Raw genomic sequence first — 21,614 nt, forward strand, 5'->3', positions numbered from 1 at the left:
CTGCCTCACACTCAGGGCACCCGGGGGTGAATGGAGGAAGCCTGAGCTTCTGGAAGCAGTTGCCCCAGGCCTTTGCCCCACTGCCCCCAGGTGCCTCCTCCTCTGCAGCTCTTTTCACAAAGACCACCGCTCCCCCTTCACTGCTGCCCCACAGCCCTTTCCACACCAAAATGTTATCATTTATTTACCAATCTTGAGCAGCCTGCGGACAAGATCCATTTGTCATCACACTCTCTCCCCAGGGCCTGCCACAGTGCCTGGCACATGGTAGTCATGGAACAGATGTTCACCAAATGAGCCAACGACCCCGTGAGTGGGTGAAGGAAGAGCACACGGAGAAGGGCACATTCTGTTGCACTTGAAAGTAAAAGATCCAGCTTCTGGTTCTGGCCCCACTGTTGACTAGTCATTTAGCTTTTCTGAGTTTCCGTTGTAAAATGGGGACTGTTTGGAAAATGATCTAAGTGAAAGACCTGTATGGCTTACAAAATGCTCAATAAATATTATCACCATGAATTGTTGTTTCAGGAGCCTGGTTCTTAATTATGTCCCCAACTCCCCTCCCCACCCTGGGAAAAAAAGGATAAAATGCTGAGCACAAAGTATAGTTTTTCCATTTGAGACACTTGCAAAAAGACGATTTGATTTATACTCAGGTGAATTCAGATTCACTGTCATGTGCTTGTTCATTCTCTATCAAAGCACCAGGCATCTGAAGATGGCAAAAAATTGCGAGGAAATTGAGTTTCCTCCCCTTCTGCGATGCAGTAGGAAGAGCTATTATAACTGTCAGTCTACTTGTAAAATACTAGGAGTATTTGAAATAATGTATACATTCTTCCTCTAGTCACTGGAAGAATCCCAGAATACCAGCTACAGTGGTTTAAAGCAGTGATACAATTCAAGTCTTTTAGGTAATATGTGTTTTAAGTAGTTACTTTATCTTGTGTAAAGAATGGGTGTACCAGTTAGTTAGATCTTCATAGAAAATTCTTGATAAAGTTTTGAGAAGTAGCTTTAAAAATTGGGAATTTCCAAAGCTGTTTCCCCCCCAAATTCAAACACCATATTCTATCTTGCATACGGGCTTTCACAGTTAAAGCTTTCCCCAAGGAATTAAGAGGCAGACCCTTTGCGATATGCCTGAATGAATGGGTAGCAGTGTGAGCTGCTAGCCTAGTAGCCTTTACCTAGGACAGCCCCAAAAGTGAACAGAAGAGGACTCCCGGTCGCCTGGCTCCTGGGTGTGCATTAGTGTGCTCAGCCTCACTCTTCGAAGATTCCATCCAAAGGTTTTGCATATTATGGCTACTAAGTAACTTAAGGGACCTTCTCCAAGCAATTGCAAAGCCTCCAAATTATGCAGTCCTGTTCTTTTGAGAATATCTAACACTAGAGCATCAGAGACATAACATTCGGAGCTGCCCTTGACCTGGCCTAGATAATTCAAAGAACAACACTATTTTGAACCGTTGTGTTACTTACTATCTGCTCCATTTCAAGGTAAGCCTTCAACGTTCATCAAAGGTTCACTGCATCTACAAAAAGAGTATTTGCAGCTGTGGAAGAAAGACAGCCACTGTTAGTATTACTGGCTGTGAGGTGTTGTATAATAATCGTTTTTTAATTCTTAACAACCCTAACTGTTCGATATCCATGCATCTTTTTTTACAGAGGAGGCTCAGACAAATTGTCACTTGTCCCAGACCACTTGCCAATTAGCCATAGAGCTGGGATGCAGACCCCGTCTGTCTGGTTCCAGATCTGTTCTCTTTCCAATGTTCCTTGCTGTCAGAGGAATGAAGTCTGGTTAAGTAGCACCACCCTTCACAGTTTGCACTGATTAGGAGTGAAGAGGTGCATTCAATTCAAGATAAATCGGAAGAGGCCTGAGTCCCCTAAGAAAGTTGCTTTAGGAATTTGAGTAACTCATTGGCTATTCTCTTTGGCTGTGCAGTAAGACTACTAAAGTTGGCATGGAATTTCCATTTGAATAATGCCTCAATTAATCATAAACTCTGACTTCTGTTTCTAAGGCATCCTTTTAATAGATGCTTCCAACTCTTGCCCCACCCAATTCCAATTACTTCCTCTTTTCTTCAGAACAAAAAAATAGTCCTCTCTTTTCCATTTCTGGGCCCACTTTGTGTTAGTCCTGTGCTTGTCAAATGTTTCATTTTGAACTGTGATTAGTCCTGTGAGTATTTAATTAAGTGCATTTCCCCCTCTGGGCCCTTTCTCATCACCGGCCCTTCATTTCTTTATTCTTCTCCCGTCAGCTCCTGTAAGTCAACTCGAATTCAGATTCCTTGTTTCTTTTCCTCCAGAAGTACTTTTTGTGCATCTTCCCTTCCAAAAAAGAATCTATATTAAGTTGCAGAATACACTCTCTTGGAGGAAGACTTTCTCAAGCCTCCTAACGTGAGCTGGAAATCAGTCGGATGACATGTCCGATTACTTAGAGCTTGGAAACGAAAAGCAATGCTTTTCTTCCGACCACCCCTCCTCTCCACCCCCTCGCCTGGTCTGATGCGGAGGGCTTCTTGCGCTCGGCTCCGGTGAGGGGCCCTGGGAAGGCTGGTCCTCCTCTGTTCAGCCGATGCCTGCGGCCCCCTGGGATGCACCCACGTGCGGGCCGTCTGAGCAGCCGAGGGCTGGGTGTCAGCGGGGGCCGGTCTAACTGGCGGCCATCTGAAATAACAGAGGGGGTGGGAGCAGAGCGCCGGGGCTCCCGCGAGGTTCAGCTCCCAGCTCTTTGTTGCTGGTCGGGAACTATTCTGCCCTGGAGTCCAAGGCTGTTCCCATGTCCTGCACAGGGGAAGAGACTGGAACCCCGTCATGCTAAAGACAGGGAGAGGGTCACATCCCGAAAGAGCTTGGCAATCTTCAAGGGACATATGGTTTTTCTGACTGTTAATGAGCAAAACCGGGGAAGAAAGGCAATTTTTTTTTCATTGCCTCCATGATAAAAATGTGTCATTTGTTTATCCTTGTGTAAGAGACACAGCCTCTTGGTAATATTTTTATTCCAGGCAATAACTACTATCTTCTTCCCCTATTTTGGATGCCTGGAGAGAATTTAGAATTGAGAGAGTTAAGTTTTAAACCTCTTTTGAGTATGGGTAGTCCATTCTACCACCAAACCCCAAAAGTGTGGCTCGGTTGATGTGAATTGTCCTGAAAATGTAACTTTGCTTTCTTTTCTTTCCTGCACACCTTTCTGCCTTTTCCTCTTTTTTTTTTTTTTTTTTTTTGTTTGTTTCTAAATGGGTAAGCTTATATTATTTATTGTTAAAATACTGCATTTTTCTCTAAAGTCATCAAAAGGAATGGCAAAGGCTGAAAAGTTACAGAAGAATTGCTTTTATTCCAAAAGAAGTATCAGATTCATAAGCTCTTTCTCATAATCAGTAACATTTAATGACTAAAGCAAGTACTTTTTCTTTTTTCTTTTTAAGGGGTCTTATTTACTTAAAGTGGCACATGACATTTATAAGACACACAATACAAGGCAAACACTATGTATGACAACTGCTTGGCCTTTATATTTAAATTATGTGAGCATGGCATTCTTTTGGGTGACCTCTTCTGTATATGATTCTCATTCTCCTTCTCTCCTGGTGGACGTTTAGCTTTGGTATTTTTCACCCAAGGTCATAAGGATGTTGCTACAATTCGTGTTTAAGAACTCTGTTTTCGGTATCTTGTAATGCCCACAGTCACACCCCTCAGGAGAGTGACCTATCTCAAGGCTGCAGCGTGGAGCCTTCGGTGCTCAGCGTGCTCCATCTAATTTGTGCTGCCACCGGGGGCAGTGGTCCTAGCACGGAATGGCTGCACCTGCTCTAGGGGAGGAAAGAGCTGCTTGGCTCACCCCTTAGCAGACCCCCCACCAGGAGTCACCTCAGTGTCTGACCCTGGACCTTTTGGTGGCTTTGAGATGGCCACCGTTAGCACCTTGGACCCAGGTGCTCTGACAGATTCATTCTTCCATCGTCCAGAAGCAAAGCCCCTGCCAGGTCTGGCCAGGACCCTCTCAATCTTCCTTCACAAATTCCACATCCTGACTGGCTGCCTTTCATTTCCGGGATTTAGGCATCGACAGCAGCCAAGCAGTTGGCGTGGTCGTTCTGTGTCCACTACCCTGCTTCTTTGGGGGTTGCAGAGCTCCAGCTCCCTCTCAGGGCTGCTGTAGAAATAACAGATTAAAAATAGCCCAAAGTCTGCTTGTAAAACCTCATCACTATGTCAATGTATAATAAAACCATGCTGTGTTCTTTTTAAAACAGGCCTGAATAAAATTTCCTACTCAGGGCACCAGAAACTAAGTTTACTTTGATTTGCAAAAGCTTATTATCCTACCCTAGAAAGAAAGTCTCTGTTAAGTTGAATAATTACTTTTTGATGACCCCTTGTGGATTAGTATTTGTCACCTTATTTTCCCAAAGGAAAGATTAAAAAAATAGAAGACTTACGAAAATAAAAGGCTCCATGATCACAGCAATGTAGAGCTGTGGGCCAGTATGTTTATTTTCAAAACAGAAAACACAGCTCGTAGAACAGTATATTAATACCCTAGCTGTTCCCATTAAATGAAGGCGGGCGAGCGGATTCTTCTGAAGTATTCCGTAATATACTCTAATGGCAATGTTGGGTTTCTTTTTCCTGAGGTTTGTGTTTGGGATGACTGTCAGCGAACTGTATTTCAGAGTAGAGTAAAAATTAGGATAACTGGGGGAAGGAATGCAAGTAAAGTGAAGTGTTTTACAGCACCACCCCCTAAACAACGTTTTTGTGGTTTTAGAGTCATGTTTAAGCAAAGATTGGTGATTAAAAAGTAGTTCTGAAGCAGCAATCGCCCATCTCTGAACAGTATTTGCTTATAAAAATGTTATTTCTTTTAGGTAGAATGGAGAATTCACTTCGTTAGATACCGCCTTAAGGCAGCTAGCCAGCCCTTGTTGGGACACTAGGAAAAAACCCTAAAGGATTTTGAAATGTGCCCAAGGAACACTGTCCTGTGCTGCCTTCCTTGGGTGAACCCCCGGGAATTCCGGCACCCCTTTTTGAACTCCAGTCTGCTTCCTAAGGCTGGGCTGCGCAGCCGCTTTGACCACCCAGTAAACGCCCGAGGAGCTTGTTCAAGTGCAGGTTTCCAGGCCTGCCCGGTGGCCTCCAGACTCCAAGGGCGGGATCCAGAAACCTTCCCTTTAGAGAAGTTCCCCAGGGGTGGTTCTCTTCTCTCCAGCCTCCCAGGAAGAAGGGCTCGAGGCTGCAGGTGGGGTAGCAGATGGCAGGTGCGGGGGCCTCCCTGGACCACCGTGCCCCGCCCCACTGTGACCAGGTGCTCTCGCCAAGTTCACCTGCAGAACCTCATTCAGTCCTCCCAGCAGCGTGTGAGGCTGGCATCACCGTCACTCCCCTTTCATCAGGAGGACGCTCAGGCTCAGCTGCACAGGCCCGGGGTCCTGCAGCTGATTTTTCTCCCACAATCCTAGGGCAAATTATCGTACAAGAATGTGGCTTTTGTTATAAAACGTCTTTGTCTTTTCCCCAAACAGATCAACTTGGTAGGGCTAAGTACCTTATCCCCTGCTTTTTTCTAGCACTCTCTTGTACTCTAAAAAAAATTTTTTTAGGATAAAACTTTATTTTGTAATATAAATACAAATCTTGCTGGAGCAGCAATTATACTGCAAATTTAAGTAAGCAAAGTAGAATAAGATCTGTATGCCACTGGAATGTAATAAATTATCCTGGGCAAATGAAGGGAAAAGCACCTTCAGTGTGATTGGCCCATCAGCGGTCCCCGGTCACCCATACGTGGCTTCCTGCAGCAGCACCTCTTCCCCTGGCGCTCATTCACATGGAGGTGCCATTGCCTCTTCTTTCTGAGACTTCACTGCCTTTGGGTTAGAAGGTGGATGCCTGGACAAAATTGACAGTGGCTCCCTCTGGCAAGATTTAAAGCGAGGGGAGTGGTGCAGTGGTCTTTCCGTTAACATGGCCATCAGAGGACTTCCAGGATAGGGGGCCCCATTGCACTCCTCGTCGTGCCTCCCTGCTTCCTTTCTAACGTCTCTCCTTCAGTACCGTCCACAAAACTCTTTCCAATTTTCATTTCAAAGTCTTCCCCCCATCCCAGTTTAGACTTTAAATGACTGTTTCTGAGCCAAAAGCAAAAAAGTTCTCATAATCTTTAAAATGTAGCAAAGTGTGAACATAGAACCCTGGCAGGCCAAGTCTGCTGTAAAACTCAAGTGCATTGAGCACATTTAAGTGCACTTGAAACGGAGGAGGACGACGGCTACGGCCGCGCCTTGTACGTCTAAAATATGGGTCTTTTTTTTTTTCTATTAATAAGCACAGCAGATGAACTGTGAGTCGAGAAACTGTCACTTGCTGCTCTTTTAAACGAGCCAAGAAGCTTGTGAATGTCACGTCTTGCCGTGTCACTTCTGGTGTTAATGCAGTCGGACGGGTGTGACACCGACACCCCGGTCTGAAGTGTCATTTCTGACGGTGGTAATTTGAGGAACTTGAAAAGCACGGCAGCACCGTGAGCCAACTCAGAGATGCTCTGTGGTCCCGATTGCAATGGAGAACGACTCTGGGGTGGCTTTTCGGAGATCCCGAGGCGCTTGGAAAGAGATGGGTGGGGCCCAGGGCTCGCCAACCAATTTCTGGGTTGTGCTAAATACACGTTTTTCTACTTCAAAGGCCTTTTTGCTGAAGAAAGCCTTGACAGTGCTTCGTAGCCTAACGCCACACCACGCCTTCTGGAACTGCAGCCTGGCGGCCCCTGGTTGGTCTCAGGAGCAAAAGCTTTTGTGCCGTTGAAGAACTTAGAAGATGGAGATCGATATTGGGACGTGGGGACAAAATCGAGGCTTAGCTAAGAATCAGGGTGAACGCATCCGGTTTTCAGAACCGGTAGCCCAATTGACTGTGGGGGGAGGGAAAAGGAGTGCTTTCATAAACAATTACTGCTCCTTGGAACACACAGACACACAGAAATTATTCATGCATAGTTAGGAGGTCATTTTCTGAGACTTTGGCTGGGAACTTGACTTTCCTGGATGAAACAGTTGGGGTAACATCTCTGATATCCCCCTTGAGAAAATGAAGTAACAAAATCCATTAGACACTTAACATCAATAGATCCTCTTTAATGTGCCTCCAGTACTTTTGGTCTTGGCCTGCTGTGGACTTCGACGCAGAATAACATCAGATAATGCCATATTGTCTTGGAGGACGCGAGATTCTGCACGCTGAATCCATGAATCTTAGTGGATGGGCTATGCCCAGAGTTAAAATATTGTATCCTTGCATAATGTTTTTCATATTAAATCTGCCAGCAATACTAGTTCTTTCTGGTTCAGCCCTGTCTTCTAGATGGAAACAATAAGGCACAAGGAGATTAACTTTTTAAATTTAACAAGCATTTATATAGTGCTTGGTATCTGAGCTCAGACGCTCTTCCAAGTGTTTCACAGTTATTCATTCATTTCGTCCTCGTCGCAGCACTGTACTTTCGTGCCGTTATCCCCATTCAGTCAGTGGGGAGAGCAAAGCATGGTCAGGCGGCGGGCCGGCTCGTTGCAGCTAGTAGGAGGTCCTGCAGGAATCCAGCTCACCAGAGTGGGTTCCAAAGCGTGGGCTCCTAACCACTGCACTACCCTGCCTCCCTGCCTCCCCCAGGCCACCCTCGTAGTCCAAACAGCCAGCCAAGCCTAGAAATGAAATTTAACATTGGCAGATCCCCTTTCTGGTCCCTCACCAACAATTTCCTCCCCAAAGACTCCATTCTCATCTTCAAAGTGAAATTTCAGACCAGAAGTGTCCAACTTGGGGAAGGTGGAGCCTCTCGGATCACAGAGGAGCCGTCTTGGTTGATAGGACTGTGCAAAATTACAGCCTCAACCATCAAATATTTAAGAGGTCCAGGGAGAAAGAGATGGCAAGTGAAGCTGGCGCATTATCGTTGGGTGGTATTGTTGATTCTGAAAGGTGATTTTCAAGTGCACGCCCTCTTCCTGCACCCCTTCTACACCGCCCTGACTGAAGAGGCCAGAATAGGTGAGCGTTCTGCCAAACAGAGACACACCCGGGAGTTCACCAGGCTCCACCCAGCCCAGGCCCTTCTGCTGTGCCCATGAGGCCACGCTCTGGAGGCCAGAACTCGGACTTGGGAGCTGAAGCAGGGAAACCTGGAGAGAAAGGAGAGCCCGGTAGGCACTGCCATGTGCCTTGAGATGTGGCAGAGTGGTGCCTTGATTTGGACATTTTTCTCAGCCTTGGAACTGTAAGCCTGTAACCCAGTAAATTCCTATTGTTAAAGCTGGCATATTGCTCCACAGCCTGGCAGAAGAAAATAGGACCAGATACTCTGAGTCTAGATGCAATGACAGATCCCTTAGTTTTCTCATGAATAATATTAAATAATATATTTAAAGTGCTAGGTTTAACACAAAATAAATAAATAACTTTAAAAAAAATAAAAATAAAAATTCGGAATTGGTAAGAAGCCGAGCAGCGCTTTCCCGGGGCTACCTGCAGGCAGACCTGGGTATGCCTGGGACGCTCGAGCGGCTTTGTTGAATGTGTGCTGTGGTTGTTACTGACAGAAACAGAACCTGTCCTGAAAGCCCTGCAATGGCAGCTCACCCCTCACTGTCTACCCAAGGAAGGGAGTATGGCTTCTAATTTTTGTTTCTGGTAGCAGATTCTGGGGGTGGCCATGCATTGATAGGAAGGCAGCTGAAGGTTGGGGCACTGCGGAGGCAGAACCTCTGGGCACAGCTGGCCAGCCAGAGAGTAGCGGGAAGGAAGGCCCTTTGGCCCAGTGGTGAAAGTCATGGCTGCAGGAAACGCTGGCTTAGTTTTTGGAAGAGACTTCTCTGCAACCTCTGAAATGACTTCAGAATCTAGTCATATATCTATAAAGCCCCAGGATAAATAATTCAGCTAGTGTCTTGCAAAAGAAAGAAACACTAGATCCTTCCATGAAGATGAGAGGGGTTTCATTTGATAATTTTTCCCGTTCTGAAAGCTTCCCAAGCCCTCACGCCTCTAGACTCACATGATCCAGCCTCCTTGTAATTCTATAATTAGTAAGTAGCCGTGGCATTGGCCAAGCTTCAGGTGCAGTCTCTTCCTGTTATCCTCACATTCTGAAGTGGAAATCAGTTTTGGTAGAAGGAGCTGGAAGAAGTTGGTTTAGTCATAACAGATAAGTATGAGAGGCTGTTGGGTCCTATTTTTTGGTTTGTTTTGATAAATAACACTTAGAATGATTTATCTTTGCTCATTCATGACTCTACCCCCCCAAGAAGAGATTCACCACAAAATGTTCCTCTACCAGTGATGCAGCAACAGCTGAGTTTGCAGTTTGGGGCCCTAGAAGAGTGATAACGGGAGATCACGTCTATTAAAATATCTTTCCTGTTTCGGTGTCAGGATCTCCAGAGAACTCATTTACATTCCCCATTCCATGATTTGGATAGATTCCTTGATATTAGAGATTAAATCAATAAAGACGGAAAAAAGGAGTCTTTTCATATCACTGCCATCTAAATTACTAATGAAGAACAGAAAGCCTGTTAAGAGGTTTTCAGCCGGTTGTCCCTGCTCGGGCTTTCTGGGTACACGTGCATTAGGAGGGAGTCTCTGCGTGGGCTTGTGATGATGGAGGCAGCGCTGGCCTCTGGACTCAGCTGACCTGCACCTGCCTCTCCAAAGCCCCATTTCCTGAGTCCTTGACCCCACTAGGCCACAGTGCCTTTCTTGGTAAGGGCTGTGGCGCTACCTCATTGCATTATTCGGAGCATTTAACCAGATACCACTCCTGGTATAGTGCCTGACATGAGAATAAAAGCATTCAATGAATGTTAGTAATTGCTACTTTAAAAGACAACCCCTTCTTGTGGCATTTGAGTCTCTCCATACTCAAGTGTGACCTGGATGTAGCTCAATTTTGAATTCTTGCAAGCTGTTTCTATTTGATCTATTTGACAGGCAAAGCCCACTGACATAGTGGGGGGGGGGGGGAATGAGGTTACAAAACATACGTATAGAATGATCCCATTTTCTTACATGTGTATGTACTTGCTTAGTTGGCCCTTCATCTGAGCATTAATACTCATCTCTAAATGGGAAGGATCATCTGGGCCCTTTATTTTCCTTTTCATACTTTCTCCCAGATTTTCTGCAGTGAACCTACATTGCTTCCTATTAGAAAAAAACAACAAATGCTGTTTTCAAGAGGAAGCAAACATATTGTCAAAATGGAACCAATCTGTAGGGGTTGGTAAGGCCAGCCCGAACCCACTGACATGGGGAAGTGGAGAGGGGCCGATGTGAGCAGGGAGCCTGGGGGTGGCTGGGTGCATTTTGTCAGGAGCCTCAAATTTGGAGCAGTCAGTGTTTCAGAATCGTCATTGAGGGTTTTGCACCTGCCCCGCTCCCCAGAGTCTCGTTCTTTCCTCTGTGGTTCCAAGTGTGTAAATAACTCCAGAAGCTGACCTGGTGTCCCAGGAGCCCGCTGGACTTGGGAGATCAGAAGCTGAATGCTGCCTGTCCACGCCTGCTCTCACCAGCGATGGCCCTACAGCTCACCGAGCCTGCAGAAGCGTCGTTTTCAAGCGTCTGACCACTGCCCTGCTTTGGATCGTTGCCACATGCCCCGCTTTTAATCTCTGCAAGGGCACCCGGCCAGGTCCTGATGACCGTGGATGCCTTCTTTGATTTTCTTCGACTCTTGGGTGGCCTCAGCTAGTCCCAGTGGCCTGCCTTCACTTCTTCCTCTTGGTAGAGCTATTTCAGTAATGATTTCTCACCCATCTCCCTTTCCCTTGCACCCTAAAACTTTCTTCTCTCCACTCTCTCTATCTTAATCTAGGGAAATACAACTTTAGGTTATTTCATTTTAAAATACCCATATTCTTAATCTTATTTTTATTTGTTTCAGTGGTAGGACTCGTATTTGGTGAAGTATTTTAAAACATTCCTAACTTTAGGGTTTATTGATTAAATTGGTAGAGAAAAACTCAAAATTATTTGTCCATATTTTTGGCTCTGTGTGTGTCCACAGATGTCACTTTCGGGAATACACCTATCAGAATTATTGTGTTTATAAATTGCATTCATCAAAGGTGAGAAGATACTTTACCCACTGAGTTTTGTGCTTACACATCTCAAGTCTCAGTAGAACTGGATTTTCTGTATAATTGTTTCTCTACTTAACTTTATAAGGAAACGTGTCCAAACTTAGGATAGCCCCACTTTTTAAGTTTCAACATGATTTGGGTTTTACGGCCTCCAAGATTTTTCTAGCTATGCACCTCTTTTATTCTTTCCTTTTCTTTTTCGGTCTTAAAACACGTTCTTTTGGCTAATCCAATAACCTCTTCCTGCCAACCGGTTGCTTTTATGGCAATTGACAGTGGAGCTGATTTCTGGAACCTTAGACTCTGAAAAGACATTTTAGCTCGGACTCATGGAGAGGTTCAGCCAAGCCAAGCGCAGCGTAAGAGACGCAGCCGCGCTGAGTGTGGGGCAGGCAAACCCCAAGTCCGCGCATGCCTGGAAGATTCTGCAGAATCTTCCAGCTCAGGCTTGAGACCTCTGGCTCTTCAGCAGGCTTCAGAATCCTTCCTTCTCCCTGTCAAATGGCTACTTGAGCTGCTGGGTGTCCCTTTGGTCAAGAAGCCAGTGAGACCACCACCCTGGACGCGACAGGCAGCTGAGGCTTGAGCCCCATGGCCACCAGGCTGTGGTACAGCAGACCCTCTTCTTCCTAAACACTGTCGATGGGCAGAAAAGATACAAAGAAGCAGATAAGAAGCCAGCACGTCTGGGTTTCAAAGGAAAAGAGTATTAAAAAAAAATTACATCATTTAATATAATGGGTAGACTGTAAATCTTCACAGTTCCCCTCAGATGATATTGGTTCTCTAAAACAGCGAAGATATTTCCCCAGATTTCATCTCTGAATAACAAATAGGCAAATCTCCCCCAACGGCCAGATCTGCATAGCCCTTCACTTTCTTACAAAAGCACGAATGTTTCCGAGTAAAAGGGCCCCTGTTTGCATGCTTCCTTCTGCTGGTTCTTCTGGGAACTAGACCCCGCCGCTCCACAGGAGGTGCCTCTTGTATGTATACCATCCAAGAGACCCTGGCAGCCCACCAACCCCAGCAAGAGGGAAAACATGCCTTTCTAACACCAATTTATTTTTCTAACCCAAACCACCCTGGACACAGAGACCCCCGAAAGTGGCAGGAGCCGGCCTTTTCTTGTCTGTTTACAATCTTTGCGATTGAGCTTTGTCATGTGCTGGCAATTCTTAGCACTGACTGTTGACAACGAAGCAAGACGTTTCTTTTATCCCTTTCATGAAGACTTTTCTGTTGCTGGGAAAGGAACCCGAATCATAGCTAATACCATGAAAGATGCCCATCTGTCTTGAAAATAGAACATCGGGTGCCGCCTGGTACAATGTTGAGATTCGTGAAACAAATTAAGAATACCCGAGCGGGGATGGGAGGAAGTGTGTGTTTTCACACTTCAGAGGTATTTTCGTAGGCACCAAACTTAAAACACAGACACCCAGAGAGGAAGGAGAATGCTCTGATTTCGCAGTTGGCTGCGGGAAATGGGTTTCTGGGTGGAATGCATTCAAGGAGGCGGCCCCTGGAGCACCAGCAAGGCCAGGCATCCCCGGGGCAGCAGGACGTGCAGATGCACTCTGCATCCAAGTGGACGCGCTCTGTGGCCCCGAGCGCTGGAGAGCATGTGCTGCAGGCAGGTCCATGCCTTAGGACAGTTCCCGGCTCTTCATTCATCCCTACTTGACAGCCTTCGGGTCACCCAGTGGTCAGTCACTTGTCAAGTTGACCGTTCAGGTAGGGAAGCTGATTCCCCCCTATCCCTGAGCCTGCTTCGTCTGGAAGCATCAGCTACAGGGTCTTTCCTAAATTATGTTTGGTTATTTCCCTGATGTTATTTAAACTTCGTGGAACTTCTGCTTTGGCCAAGTCTTTCCGTTGAATAAATATCTCCACAACCATTGCCTCAGTTTGGTAACAGAGTTACTGCAATTTGTGGGTAAAATTGAGCAAAGGCCTCCTTCCTTTGTTTTCTCTTATCAAATGGCCAATGTTGTTGGCCTTCCTTCTCCTAAACAAAGGCCTTGACTTGTCCTCTGTAGTGCCCCATCTGTGCCATCACTGAGTTAAAGATCTACGGGCCATGGCCCTAAGTGAGCGGTGGCTTCATAGACACAGCAGAGGCTGGTGGTCCATCCACAAAAACAGGCTGAGATACAATGCTTAGGGTGGCACGTAGCAACGATCTGTGCGATAGGATTATCAGGGTTCTGTGAATTAAAAATAACCATTCTTTTCCTCCATTTCCATGGATAATTTTAAAATTCCAAAATTATCAAAAGAGCAGAGGTGTTGCTAACCATCCCAGCCAATGAAGGAGGGACCAGAAGATCCCAAAGCTGACAGAGCTCCAAGGGGTGACCGCCCAGCTGCTCACAGATCCGGGTATTTCCCCAAAAACCTTAAAACATGCGGCCTGAACATTCACCTAAAGGAGACAGAAGGAACCAACATCTGTGGTTCCGTTTTTTGGCAGAGCCCATGTCATCTCCTTTGTTCACAGCCACCCTGCCTTTCACTCACTAAGTCTTTTCGTTTTGTTTGCTTGTTCTTTGTTTTCACTCCCCCTGGGTCCCCAGGCGAGTGGTGGCACAAAGCGTGCAATTGGTGACCAGCCGTTGACTGGCAGGCTGGGCGCTGGGACCTGAGCCGGGCTGTGTGCAGAGACTTGCCCTCACAGACTCCCCAGAAGCTTCGGGGCCTGAACTGCATGACCACTTAGTACTTTTCCCGTGACCTTCTCTTCCCTGGGAAACTTTGCCTGGTTGGATGATATAATCATCGTCCAGGTCTGTGACTCTCCAGAGCCCAGATTTAGAAGTTATGCTGGCATTGGCCAACTAGCCCTAAGCACAGTGGAGAAAATTTTGAGTTGGGGAAGGTAAGAGAAAGGATGAGGACAGAGGGCAGGAAAGGGCAGCTTGCCAAGGCCGTCGACCACGCAAGGCCCTTGAGCATCCACTGCCTTTTCCACGTTTCCAGGCCCCTTCTGAGAACCTCACTGCATGGCTCCTTGGTAGTGTCCCCAGCTGCTGCTGCTGGTGGCAGCTGAGCCACTTTGTCACTGTGGAGTCTCATAGACTGATGGAGAGCCCCCACCGCACCCTCACATGCCACGTTGGCACCTTCTCTTTACCACCTGCACTTTCCTCTCCAGTACATCTCTTTCTGTGTTCCCAACGCCAGGTTCTTTTAGCCAAAGTAGCCACACCGGAGAGATTCAACCAAGATCAAGAACCAGTTTCATCTTTCTTCCTATTTGGGTGGCATTGATAGAAATTGGTGTTTGGAGTGAGGCAGCCAGCTTGAAACCAGAGATGAGAGCACGAGAACAGAAGCTAGCAAGCACTTCCTGCTATTGCTTGGTGAAGAAGTTGGTTACAGAGTCTGAAGGGTGAAGATGGGTGTCTGCAGCTCCTGGTCTGCTAGGAGGGGCTGTGTGGCAGTCAGCACTGGCTCTCTCACTCATCAGCTGACTAGCCAAAGGGGCCCTCGTTTTTCTGAGATGACGGTTTTATTCCTCTGGAATCTCAGAATAGAGAGCCAAAGACCCTCCAGATCTTCTGGGAAAACAGTTAAGGACATGAAATCCCAAGTTGTGGGGCATCATCATCTGCCTAGTTACACAGCAGGTGCATGTAGGGCTAAACCAGACCCTTCCCAAAGTCCAGGCACTACTATTTTCCCTATACCATTTGGCCCCCTGACAGAGGCCCAATTTCTCACTGTAAATGGACCTCAGATTTTTGTGTATCTGTGAAAGCCCCTTTAATTCCTTATACCTGCACTCATGAAATGTCTTATTCTCTGCTTTTCTTGCCAAGAGATTTTTTTTCACATGCTAAATTAAACTCCTCTGTTCTTGTCAAATATGGTAACCCTTGTTTTTAGCCATATTTCCTGATGAACTTTTATGCCTAGTAATGGTGAAACTCCTGAGATTAAAAAAAAAGAAAGAAAAAAAAGTAATTGAATTTTTTTGCTTTTCTTGACAGACACTCTGGAAAATGGATCTAGTAAGGGTGACAGGTGAGCGATGTGTTTTCATGTGCTTTCCTGGGACAGCATTTTCAGCTTCCGCCAGCGCACATTTGATCATCTTCTTTCTGTTTGGCTTAAATCCAGGGCAGCCAACAGACGGGGGCCGAGCAAGGATGACACGTACTGGAAGGAGATCAATGCAGCTATGGCCTTAACAAATCTCGCCCAGGGAAAGGACAAACTGCAGGGGACTGCCAGCTGCATCATCCAGAAGTCGTCACACATAGCGGAAGTAAAGACGGTCAAGGTGCCGCTGGTGCAGCCGTTTTGAGGGCCGGGGGCTTCGCGGCTCGAATGGATAGCCTCCATGGCGGTGTTTTCCAGAAATCCTCCTCCGCGGAGCCGAAGCAAGAGTGAAAGGACGCTTTCCCCAAACATGGTCAGAAGAGCAGTTGACCTTTTGCAGGCGCTTCTTGATTTTTAATTATCCTCAATATATCATTTAATTGCTTCTATTAAAAAAACATATAAGTTATAAAAAAAAACCCTCATTTTAATCGATAATATTAACTTATTTTATGTTACTCAAACTATGCATAAAATGTCTGCATTTGCCATTACAGTAAGTGCCTTGCTTGCCCCAAATAAGCTACGACGTGGGCGTAGCAGAACAGCTCTGCCTCAAAATGACAACGCCGTAACGCTCGTTAGTCGTGTGTATCATCCCAGATGGACCGAACTGTTCCAGGACTGAAACCATAATTGCTGAAAGCCCTTGAAATGTATTCAGTAACTCACATGTTAAAACTTGGAAATCTGTTCAGCCCAAATGAAATATTCCTTTACAAAAAAATTCTACAGATTTAAAAATTGCTCTGGGCTGTCCTGAACGACAGTGCGGTTTTTTATGCATCTACTTGCCTGCGTGTTTGATGGGTCTCACACTTGCAGAATGAAAGGTGCAGTGATCCACATGACGTGCATCTTTAAGAAATGGTTCCTTCAGACTGATTTAAATAGCAATGGGTGCATTGTGATTGGAAAAACTTTTTCAAGCACTGCTGGAAAACACCACAATGCCCTTTAGGATTAATTTGGACCTACTTTCTCTCAAGTTTTGCTGTTTTGTTTGTTTTTTTTTAAGACGCTATTATGTAAATAAGTCAAAATTTTCCTGTGTAGAACGAAACCTACAGTTTAGTTTTAAAACATGGTAATGTTTGCATTAGAGCTGGGTGTTCTTTTGTGGTGGAAAGTTTTTCATATGAATGACCAAAAACCTTTTCTTTGGTTCATTTCAAATCACAATTGCAAATGGACAATTTATATTCCAGTGAGAACAAGACAGTGGAAGAAATGTATCTCTATGCGAATATATGTATAGATACATAAAGTTGATTTTTAAATTTAAAACATATGGAAAACAAAACATTGAATGGTATCTCAATTTTTACAAAACATTGAATGGTATCTCAATTTTGCCAAGTAGGACCATTAGAGTAAAAATTAAGTGAAACATGTATTAAAAGAAACAACACTTTATTTCTAAATTAGACTACCATTGAATGAGAATAATCGATATCAAGAAAGAGGATTATCTTTTTCAATCAAACAGCAGTAGTCTAAACAGCTTGGGAGGACCTGAAACTTGAATAAACAATGGAGAAGCCAAATACAACAGTGTATGTGCTACAGAAAACTGAAAAGGATTTGATTCTTTTAGGATAGGATTTTTTTTTTCTGGGTATGTAATCTGTTTTGTAGTTTTGTGTTTTGTTTTGTTTTTTTAACTGGAAAGCATTTTTGCAAGTGCATTTCAGAGCCAATAGTGCAGCCATGCAGTGACATTTCTCTTTATTTTGCAAAAATGCTTTTAAAGCCAAAGGCTGCTCCCGTTGAATCATGGACCATATCAGTCTTGATATAAATTGTAGGACACTTTTTCATGTAACATAGCATTTGGGGATTGGGTTTATTTAGTGTCATGAAGATAACTTGATATAAAAATATTTTGTGTGTACATATATATATTTTTACTTTGTTTTCTAAATTGCTGTTTGCAGTAACAGTAAGTGCAAAGCAAGATATGTATGTTATGACTGTATGATCAGATGAAGTATAAGTTCTTTTGATTTACATCCTTAAGTAGTTACAGATCCATGGCAAAAGCTTTGGAATCTTTATAAACCGATGTAGCCAAAATGTGAGCTTGTCAATGAAAACCAAGGACAAGTACTTCACTCTTTGTCATACTAATATAAGTTATTCTCATATTAAATTCTTTAACTTTTTATTTTGTTTTGATATATTTCAGTTAGATGAATGAATGCTGGTTGTTTTTTTATTTGAATGAGTCATGGTTCATTTTTGCCTTCTTTTAAAAAAGAATCAACTAATTTGTTCTGAGTTATAAATTACAGATGACAACCCAATGTGGGATAGCTATTCACAAGATTTTTTTTAAATACCAAAGCTTGGAGTTAGGCCTATAAGCACGTCAAGAAGATTTTACAGTTAGTACATCCTTGACAATATTTCCAATTGCAGTTACCTTTAATTTATTTTTTCTTTTGCTGCTTTAACATTTTCTGGAAATGAAAATCCACCACCAATCGTGATCCTTTAAAAGAATCTTGAACACTGCTGCGCCAGCAGCTGAGCATCTAACTCATAATTTATGCTATAGAGAAATAGAATTACCTCTCCTTTGTTTTGCCATATGTAATCATTTTAATAAAATTAATAACGGCCAGGAGTTCTTGACAGATTTAAAATAAAAGTTAATTTCTAGACCTCAATGATCATATGCATTTTGTATTCCTTTGAGACTGACCAAATGGAGAAAGCAGTAGAACAGAAGGGCCCATTCTAAGCCATAATTCTTCTTAGATTGGTAAGAGATATCATATGGGAGCACTGAATATCTGAGGTTTGAATTTCATCACCTTAGACCACCAACCCACCTTCTAAGAGACAAGGAAAAGAGAGTGTGATGCTGACGATTAAAACATGTAACTTTAAAATGGACTTTTTCACAAAAATACCTTCTTCAGTGGTTAGTAGAATAAGCATTATTACTGTGTGCTGTGTGCTGGGAAGAGAAGGTTGCCTTTGAAACCACGTAGACGTGTTTGAATCACGGCTGCACCCCTCTTTACTCTGCGATGCTGACCCTCAGCCACAAGCAGATTCTTCATCAGCAAAGTGGGAGTTTCGAGCCCTGCCTTGTGGAGTTTGCCACGAGGTTCCAAGATGACCTACAGAATATGAAAGTACCTGCCACGGACTAGGGCAGGGAGTAGATGCTCAGCAATGGAAGGTCTTAGGGTGTTATTTTAATTCCTCTGTGTAGTTCATGTGCAAGAAAGTAGAAGCCTAGATGGAGTGGGAGACACGGGCAGATTGACAAAGACCCTTAGGAAGTGAAAGGTGGAATTGGTGGTGCAAGTTGGTGTCAGGGTTAGGGAGAGCTTCCGGGGAGATCATTTGAACTTCTGGAGAAAAAGACGAGGTAGGGGAAAGGTAAGGATGACCAGACGGGCCAATGAAACGCCAAGCGCGCCCCGCAGTGCCCTTGGTTCGCTTTCCCCGCCTGGTCAAGCTGACCCGCTCTGGCTGGACGCTGCTGTCTGTGCTCTGCCTGCTCCAAGTAGCGCTGTTTAGCAAACAGCAGCGGCAGCCCCGGTCTGCTTTTAAGGTCCTCCAGCTGAATGGCAGAACATCATGCAAATAAACACAGAGAATAAGAACAAGCAGACCAGACTCTTCTGTCTGGGATGGCTCAGTCCACGCCGGCCGCGGAAGGCAGCGCGGGCCAACAGGGAGGATTTTGGCCGGTGCCCCCGGACTTAGTTGTCTTCACTCCTCAGCGACTTTGGGGGGCAAGCTTAAGTGCTCTGTACCCCAGCGTCTGCGTCTATAAAACGAAGCCGAGGAAACAGCTACCTCCTCGAGGCCTGTTGGGAGGGTTAAACAAGACGGTGGCCATAAAAGTGCTTTGCTAACTGCGCAGCACCACGCAAATGGTAACGATTATTAGTGTCTTCCAGATGACCCCTGAAGGCCTAATAACCCACGCTTTTTGGCAATGTAAGTTGTGATTTCCATGACGCATATAGATTTTTGTCAAATACACGTTTATGGTCTACCATCTTTGGGGCCTTTTGAGCACTTTGTAACAATTGTCGTGATCGGAATTAAATGCCTGTAGCCATGGCTTGGCGTAGAATCTCAGCATCAGCCTTACTAGCTTTGAGACTCTTGTAAATTTTAGTTTGGGAGACGCATGCATGGGCCATCATAAACTTTGAATTTCAAACAACAAACTGGTGTATTCTAACCTGTTGACAAAAATAACTCCGTGGGAGCTCATCCCATGTAAAGATCATCCCCATAAGCCTTCTGAAACAAATTGTAGTCCAATGCCAGTTTATGGAAATTTGAGCTGCAGTGAGTCTAGCCTAATTTGTATCCTTGCATTTTAAAGAAGATTCGAAATTTGACTAGTTTTTAGTTACAAATGCAACTTTTGTTAGCCGTGGGACAATTTAAGCTGTACAGAAGGCCACCAGATCAAATGTCCCTCTCCTTACCTTACTACTTCCCAATCCCATATCCCAAAGATAACCATGTTCAGCAATTTCTTGTGCATCCTTCCCAACACTCTTCATTTTTTTCATCTTGCACTTCTTAATATGCATACTACTCTATAACATTTTTCCCTTCCATCAGGTATACTTAATATATAAGTATATATCTATATATATGTATATATTTCATTACTTTAAATTAATGCTTAGATTTCTATTTTTTTTAAAACATAATGTTTTAGCAAATTCTCAATGACAGGCCATTTGGTTATCTTTGATTTTTAGTTATTATAAGCCAGTGATACTCTGAATGTTGTTTTACACTAAGATAAAGAGCTTGCACCAGAATGTAAGTCAATGGACTGCTTTCTTCACCAAGAAAGTCTTTCTATTAAAAAAATTAAAAGCCAGCTGAACTGACAGTGTGCTGACAGGTGTATTTGATTTGCATTCTGGCACAATCCCCTGACCTCCTTGTGTATTAATAACAAACAGTAGGTGGATTGTCATCGCTGGGGCAGCGACCGTATATTGAGAAGCACTGATATAAACTGCAAAGAACAATCCTGTGCATATATGTCTTTAGCCCCTTATACAAGGTCATTTATGGAAGAGATACCTAGGAAGTAGAGTTAATGGGTCAAATGATGGGTACACTAAAAGTTTTGATGGGTGTTGCCAAATTACCATCTAAAGGGTCTACCAACTCACACTTCCAACAACAGGTTGTGAGTGTCTGTTTTTCCTCAACCTGGTCAAATACTGAGTCTTACTAAACTTTTCCGGTGTATGACAATATGATATTGGTAAAATGATAAAACTGATACTGGTATCTTAACTTGTGCTTTTAAAAAATGAGTGAATATGCATAAGCTCATTGACCCTTGGTATTTCTTTTCGGTGAACTGTTCAGGTCTTTTTTTTTTTTTAATCTGGTTTATCCATTGTTTAATGATTCGTATTGGCTCTTTGTATATTAAAAATGTAGTAGTTTGTAATATATGTTGTGAATATTTTCGCAATTTTTGTTTATTTTTTTACTTCATGATATTTTTAAACTTAGATACTTAAATATCATGTATGTGTATGGATAGAATACATTGGAGAACACCATATATATTTTTTCCTTTTATAGTTTCTAGTTTTTGGTCATTATAGAAGCAGTGTATATATTAGTTGAAAGCACAAACTCTGAAGCCAGACTGCTCAGTTCAAATCCTGTCTCTTCTGCTTACTAGCTCTAGAACCTTGGGCAAGACACCTAGCTCCTCTATGTCTCAGTTTCCTCATCTGTAAAATACAGATACTAATACCTACTTCCTAGTATTGTTGTGCATTATTACATGCAAAGCACTTACAGGTACATGGTAAGTGCCAAGACAATAGAAAGATTCACTCATGTTTTCTGCTATTTGTTTTATGATTTATTTTTGTGTTTAAATCTTGTAACCATTACCAGCTTAATTTGCCATAAAAAGTGACCTAAAGGATAATAAAGGAATATTATGAACAAGTATTTGCCCACACCTTTGATAGCTTATATGACCTGGACCAAGCCCTTGAAAGATACAAGCTACTCTCACTCACTCAAAGAAATAGATAATCTCAATGCTCTCTACCTACCGAAGAAATAGAGTCAGTAATTAATAAGCTTTCAAAACAGACGGCACTATATCCAGATGGTTCCACTGGTGGATTCTACAAAACACTTAAGAAAAAAATGATATTATTTCCCTATAATCCATTCCAAAAAATAGAAGCAGAGGAAACAATTCCTAATTCATTCCAAGCCCAGAATTATATTAATACCAAAATCAGATAAAACATTATAAGAAAGGAAACTAAGACCAATATTTCTCAAGAACATAGATACAAA

General features: G+C 43.8%; 1 protein-coding gene across 2 annotated transcripts in view; it reads left to right on the forward strand.

Annotated features, from left to right (window-relative positions):
- MKX (mohawk homeobox) overlaps nt 1-21,252 on the forward strand; it is a 73,406-nt gene extending 52,154 nt beyond the window's left edge. The window contains exons 6-7 of one of the 2 annotated variants that reach the window (XM_004470747.4): nt 15,164-15,197; nt 15,294-21,252. In XM_004470747.4, coding sequence (XP_004470804.1) covers nt 15,164-15,197; nt 15,294-15,480 — 221 coding nt within the window. In that variant the 3' untranslated portion in view covers nt 15,481-21,252. Of the gene's footprint in view, nt 1-242; nt 349-15,163; nt 15,198-15,293 lie in introns of those variants that run through there. The other variant, XM_023592377.3, reaches the window with a different exon arrangement.
- Nucleotides 21,253-21,614: the final 362 nt, after the last annotated feature.

This window comes from Dasypus novemcinctus, chromosome 5 (genome assembly GCF_030445035.2).
Source record: "Dasypus novemcinctus isolate mDasNov1 chromosome 5, mDasNov1.1.hap2, whole genome shotgun sequence".
Classification (NCBI taxonomy): Eukaryota; Metazoa; Chordata; class Mammalia; order Cingulata; family Dasypodidae; genus Dasypus; species Dasypus novemcinctus.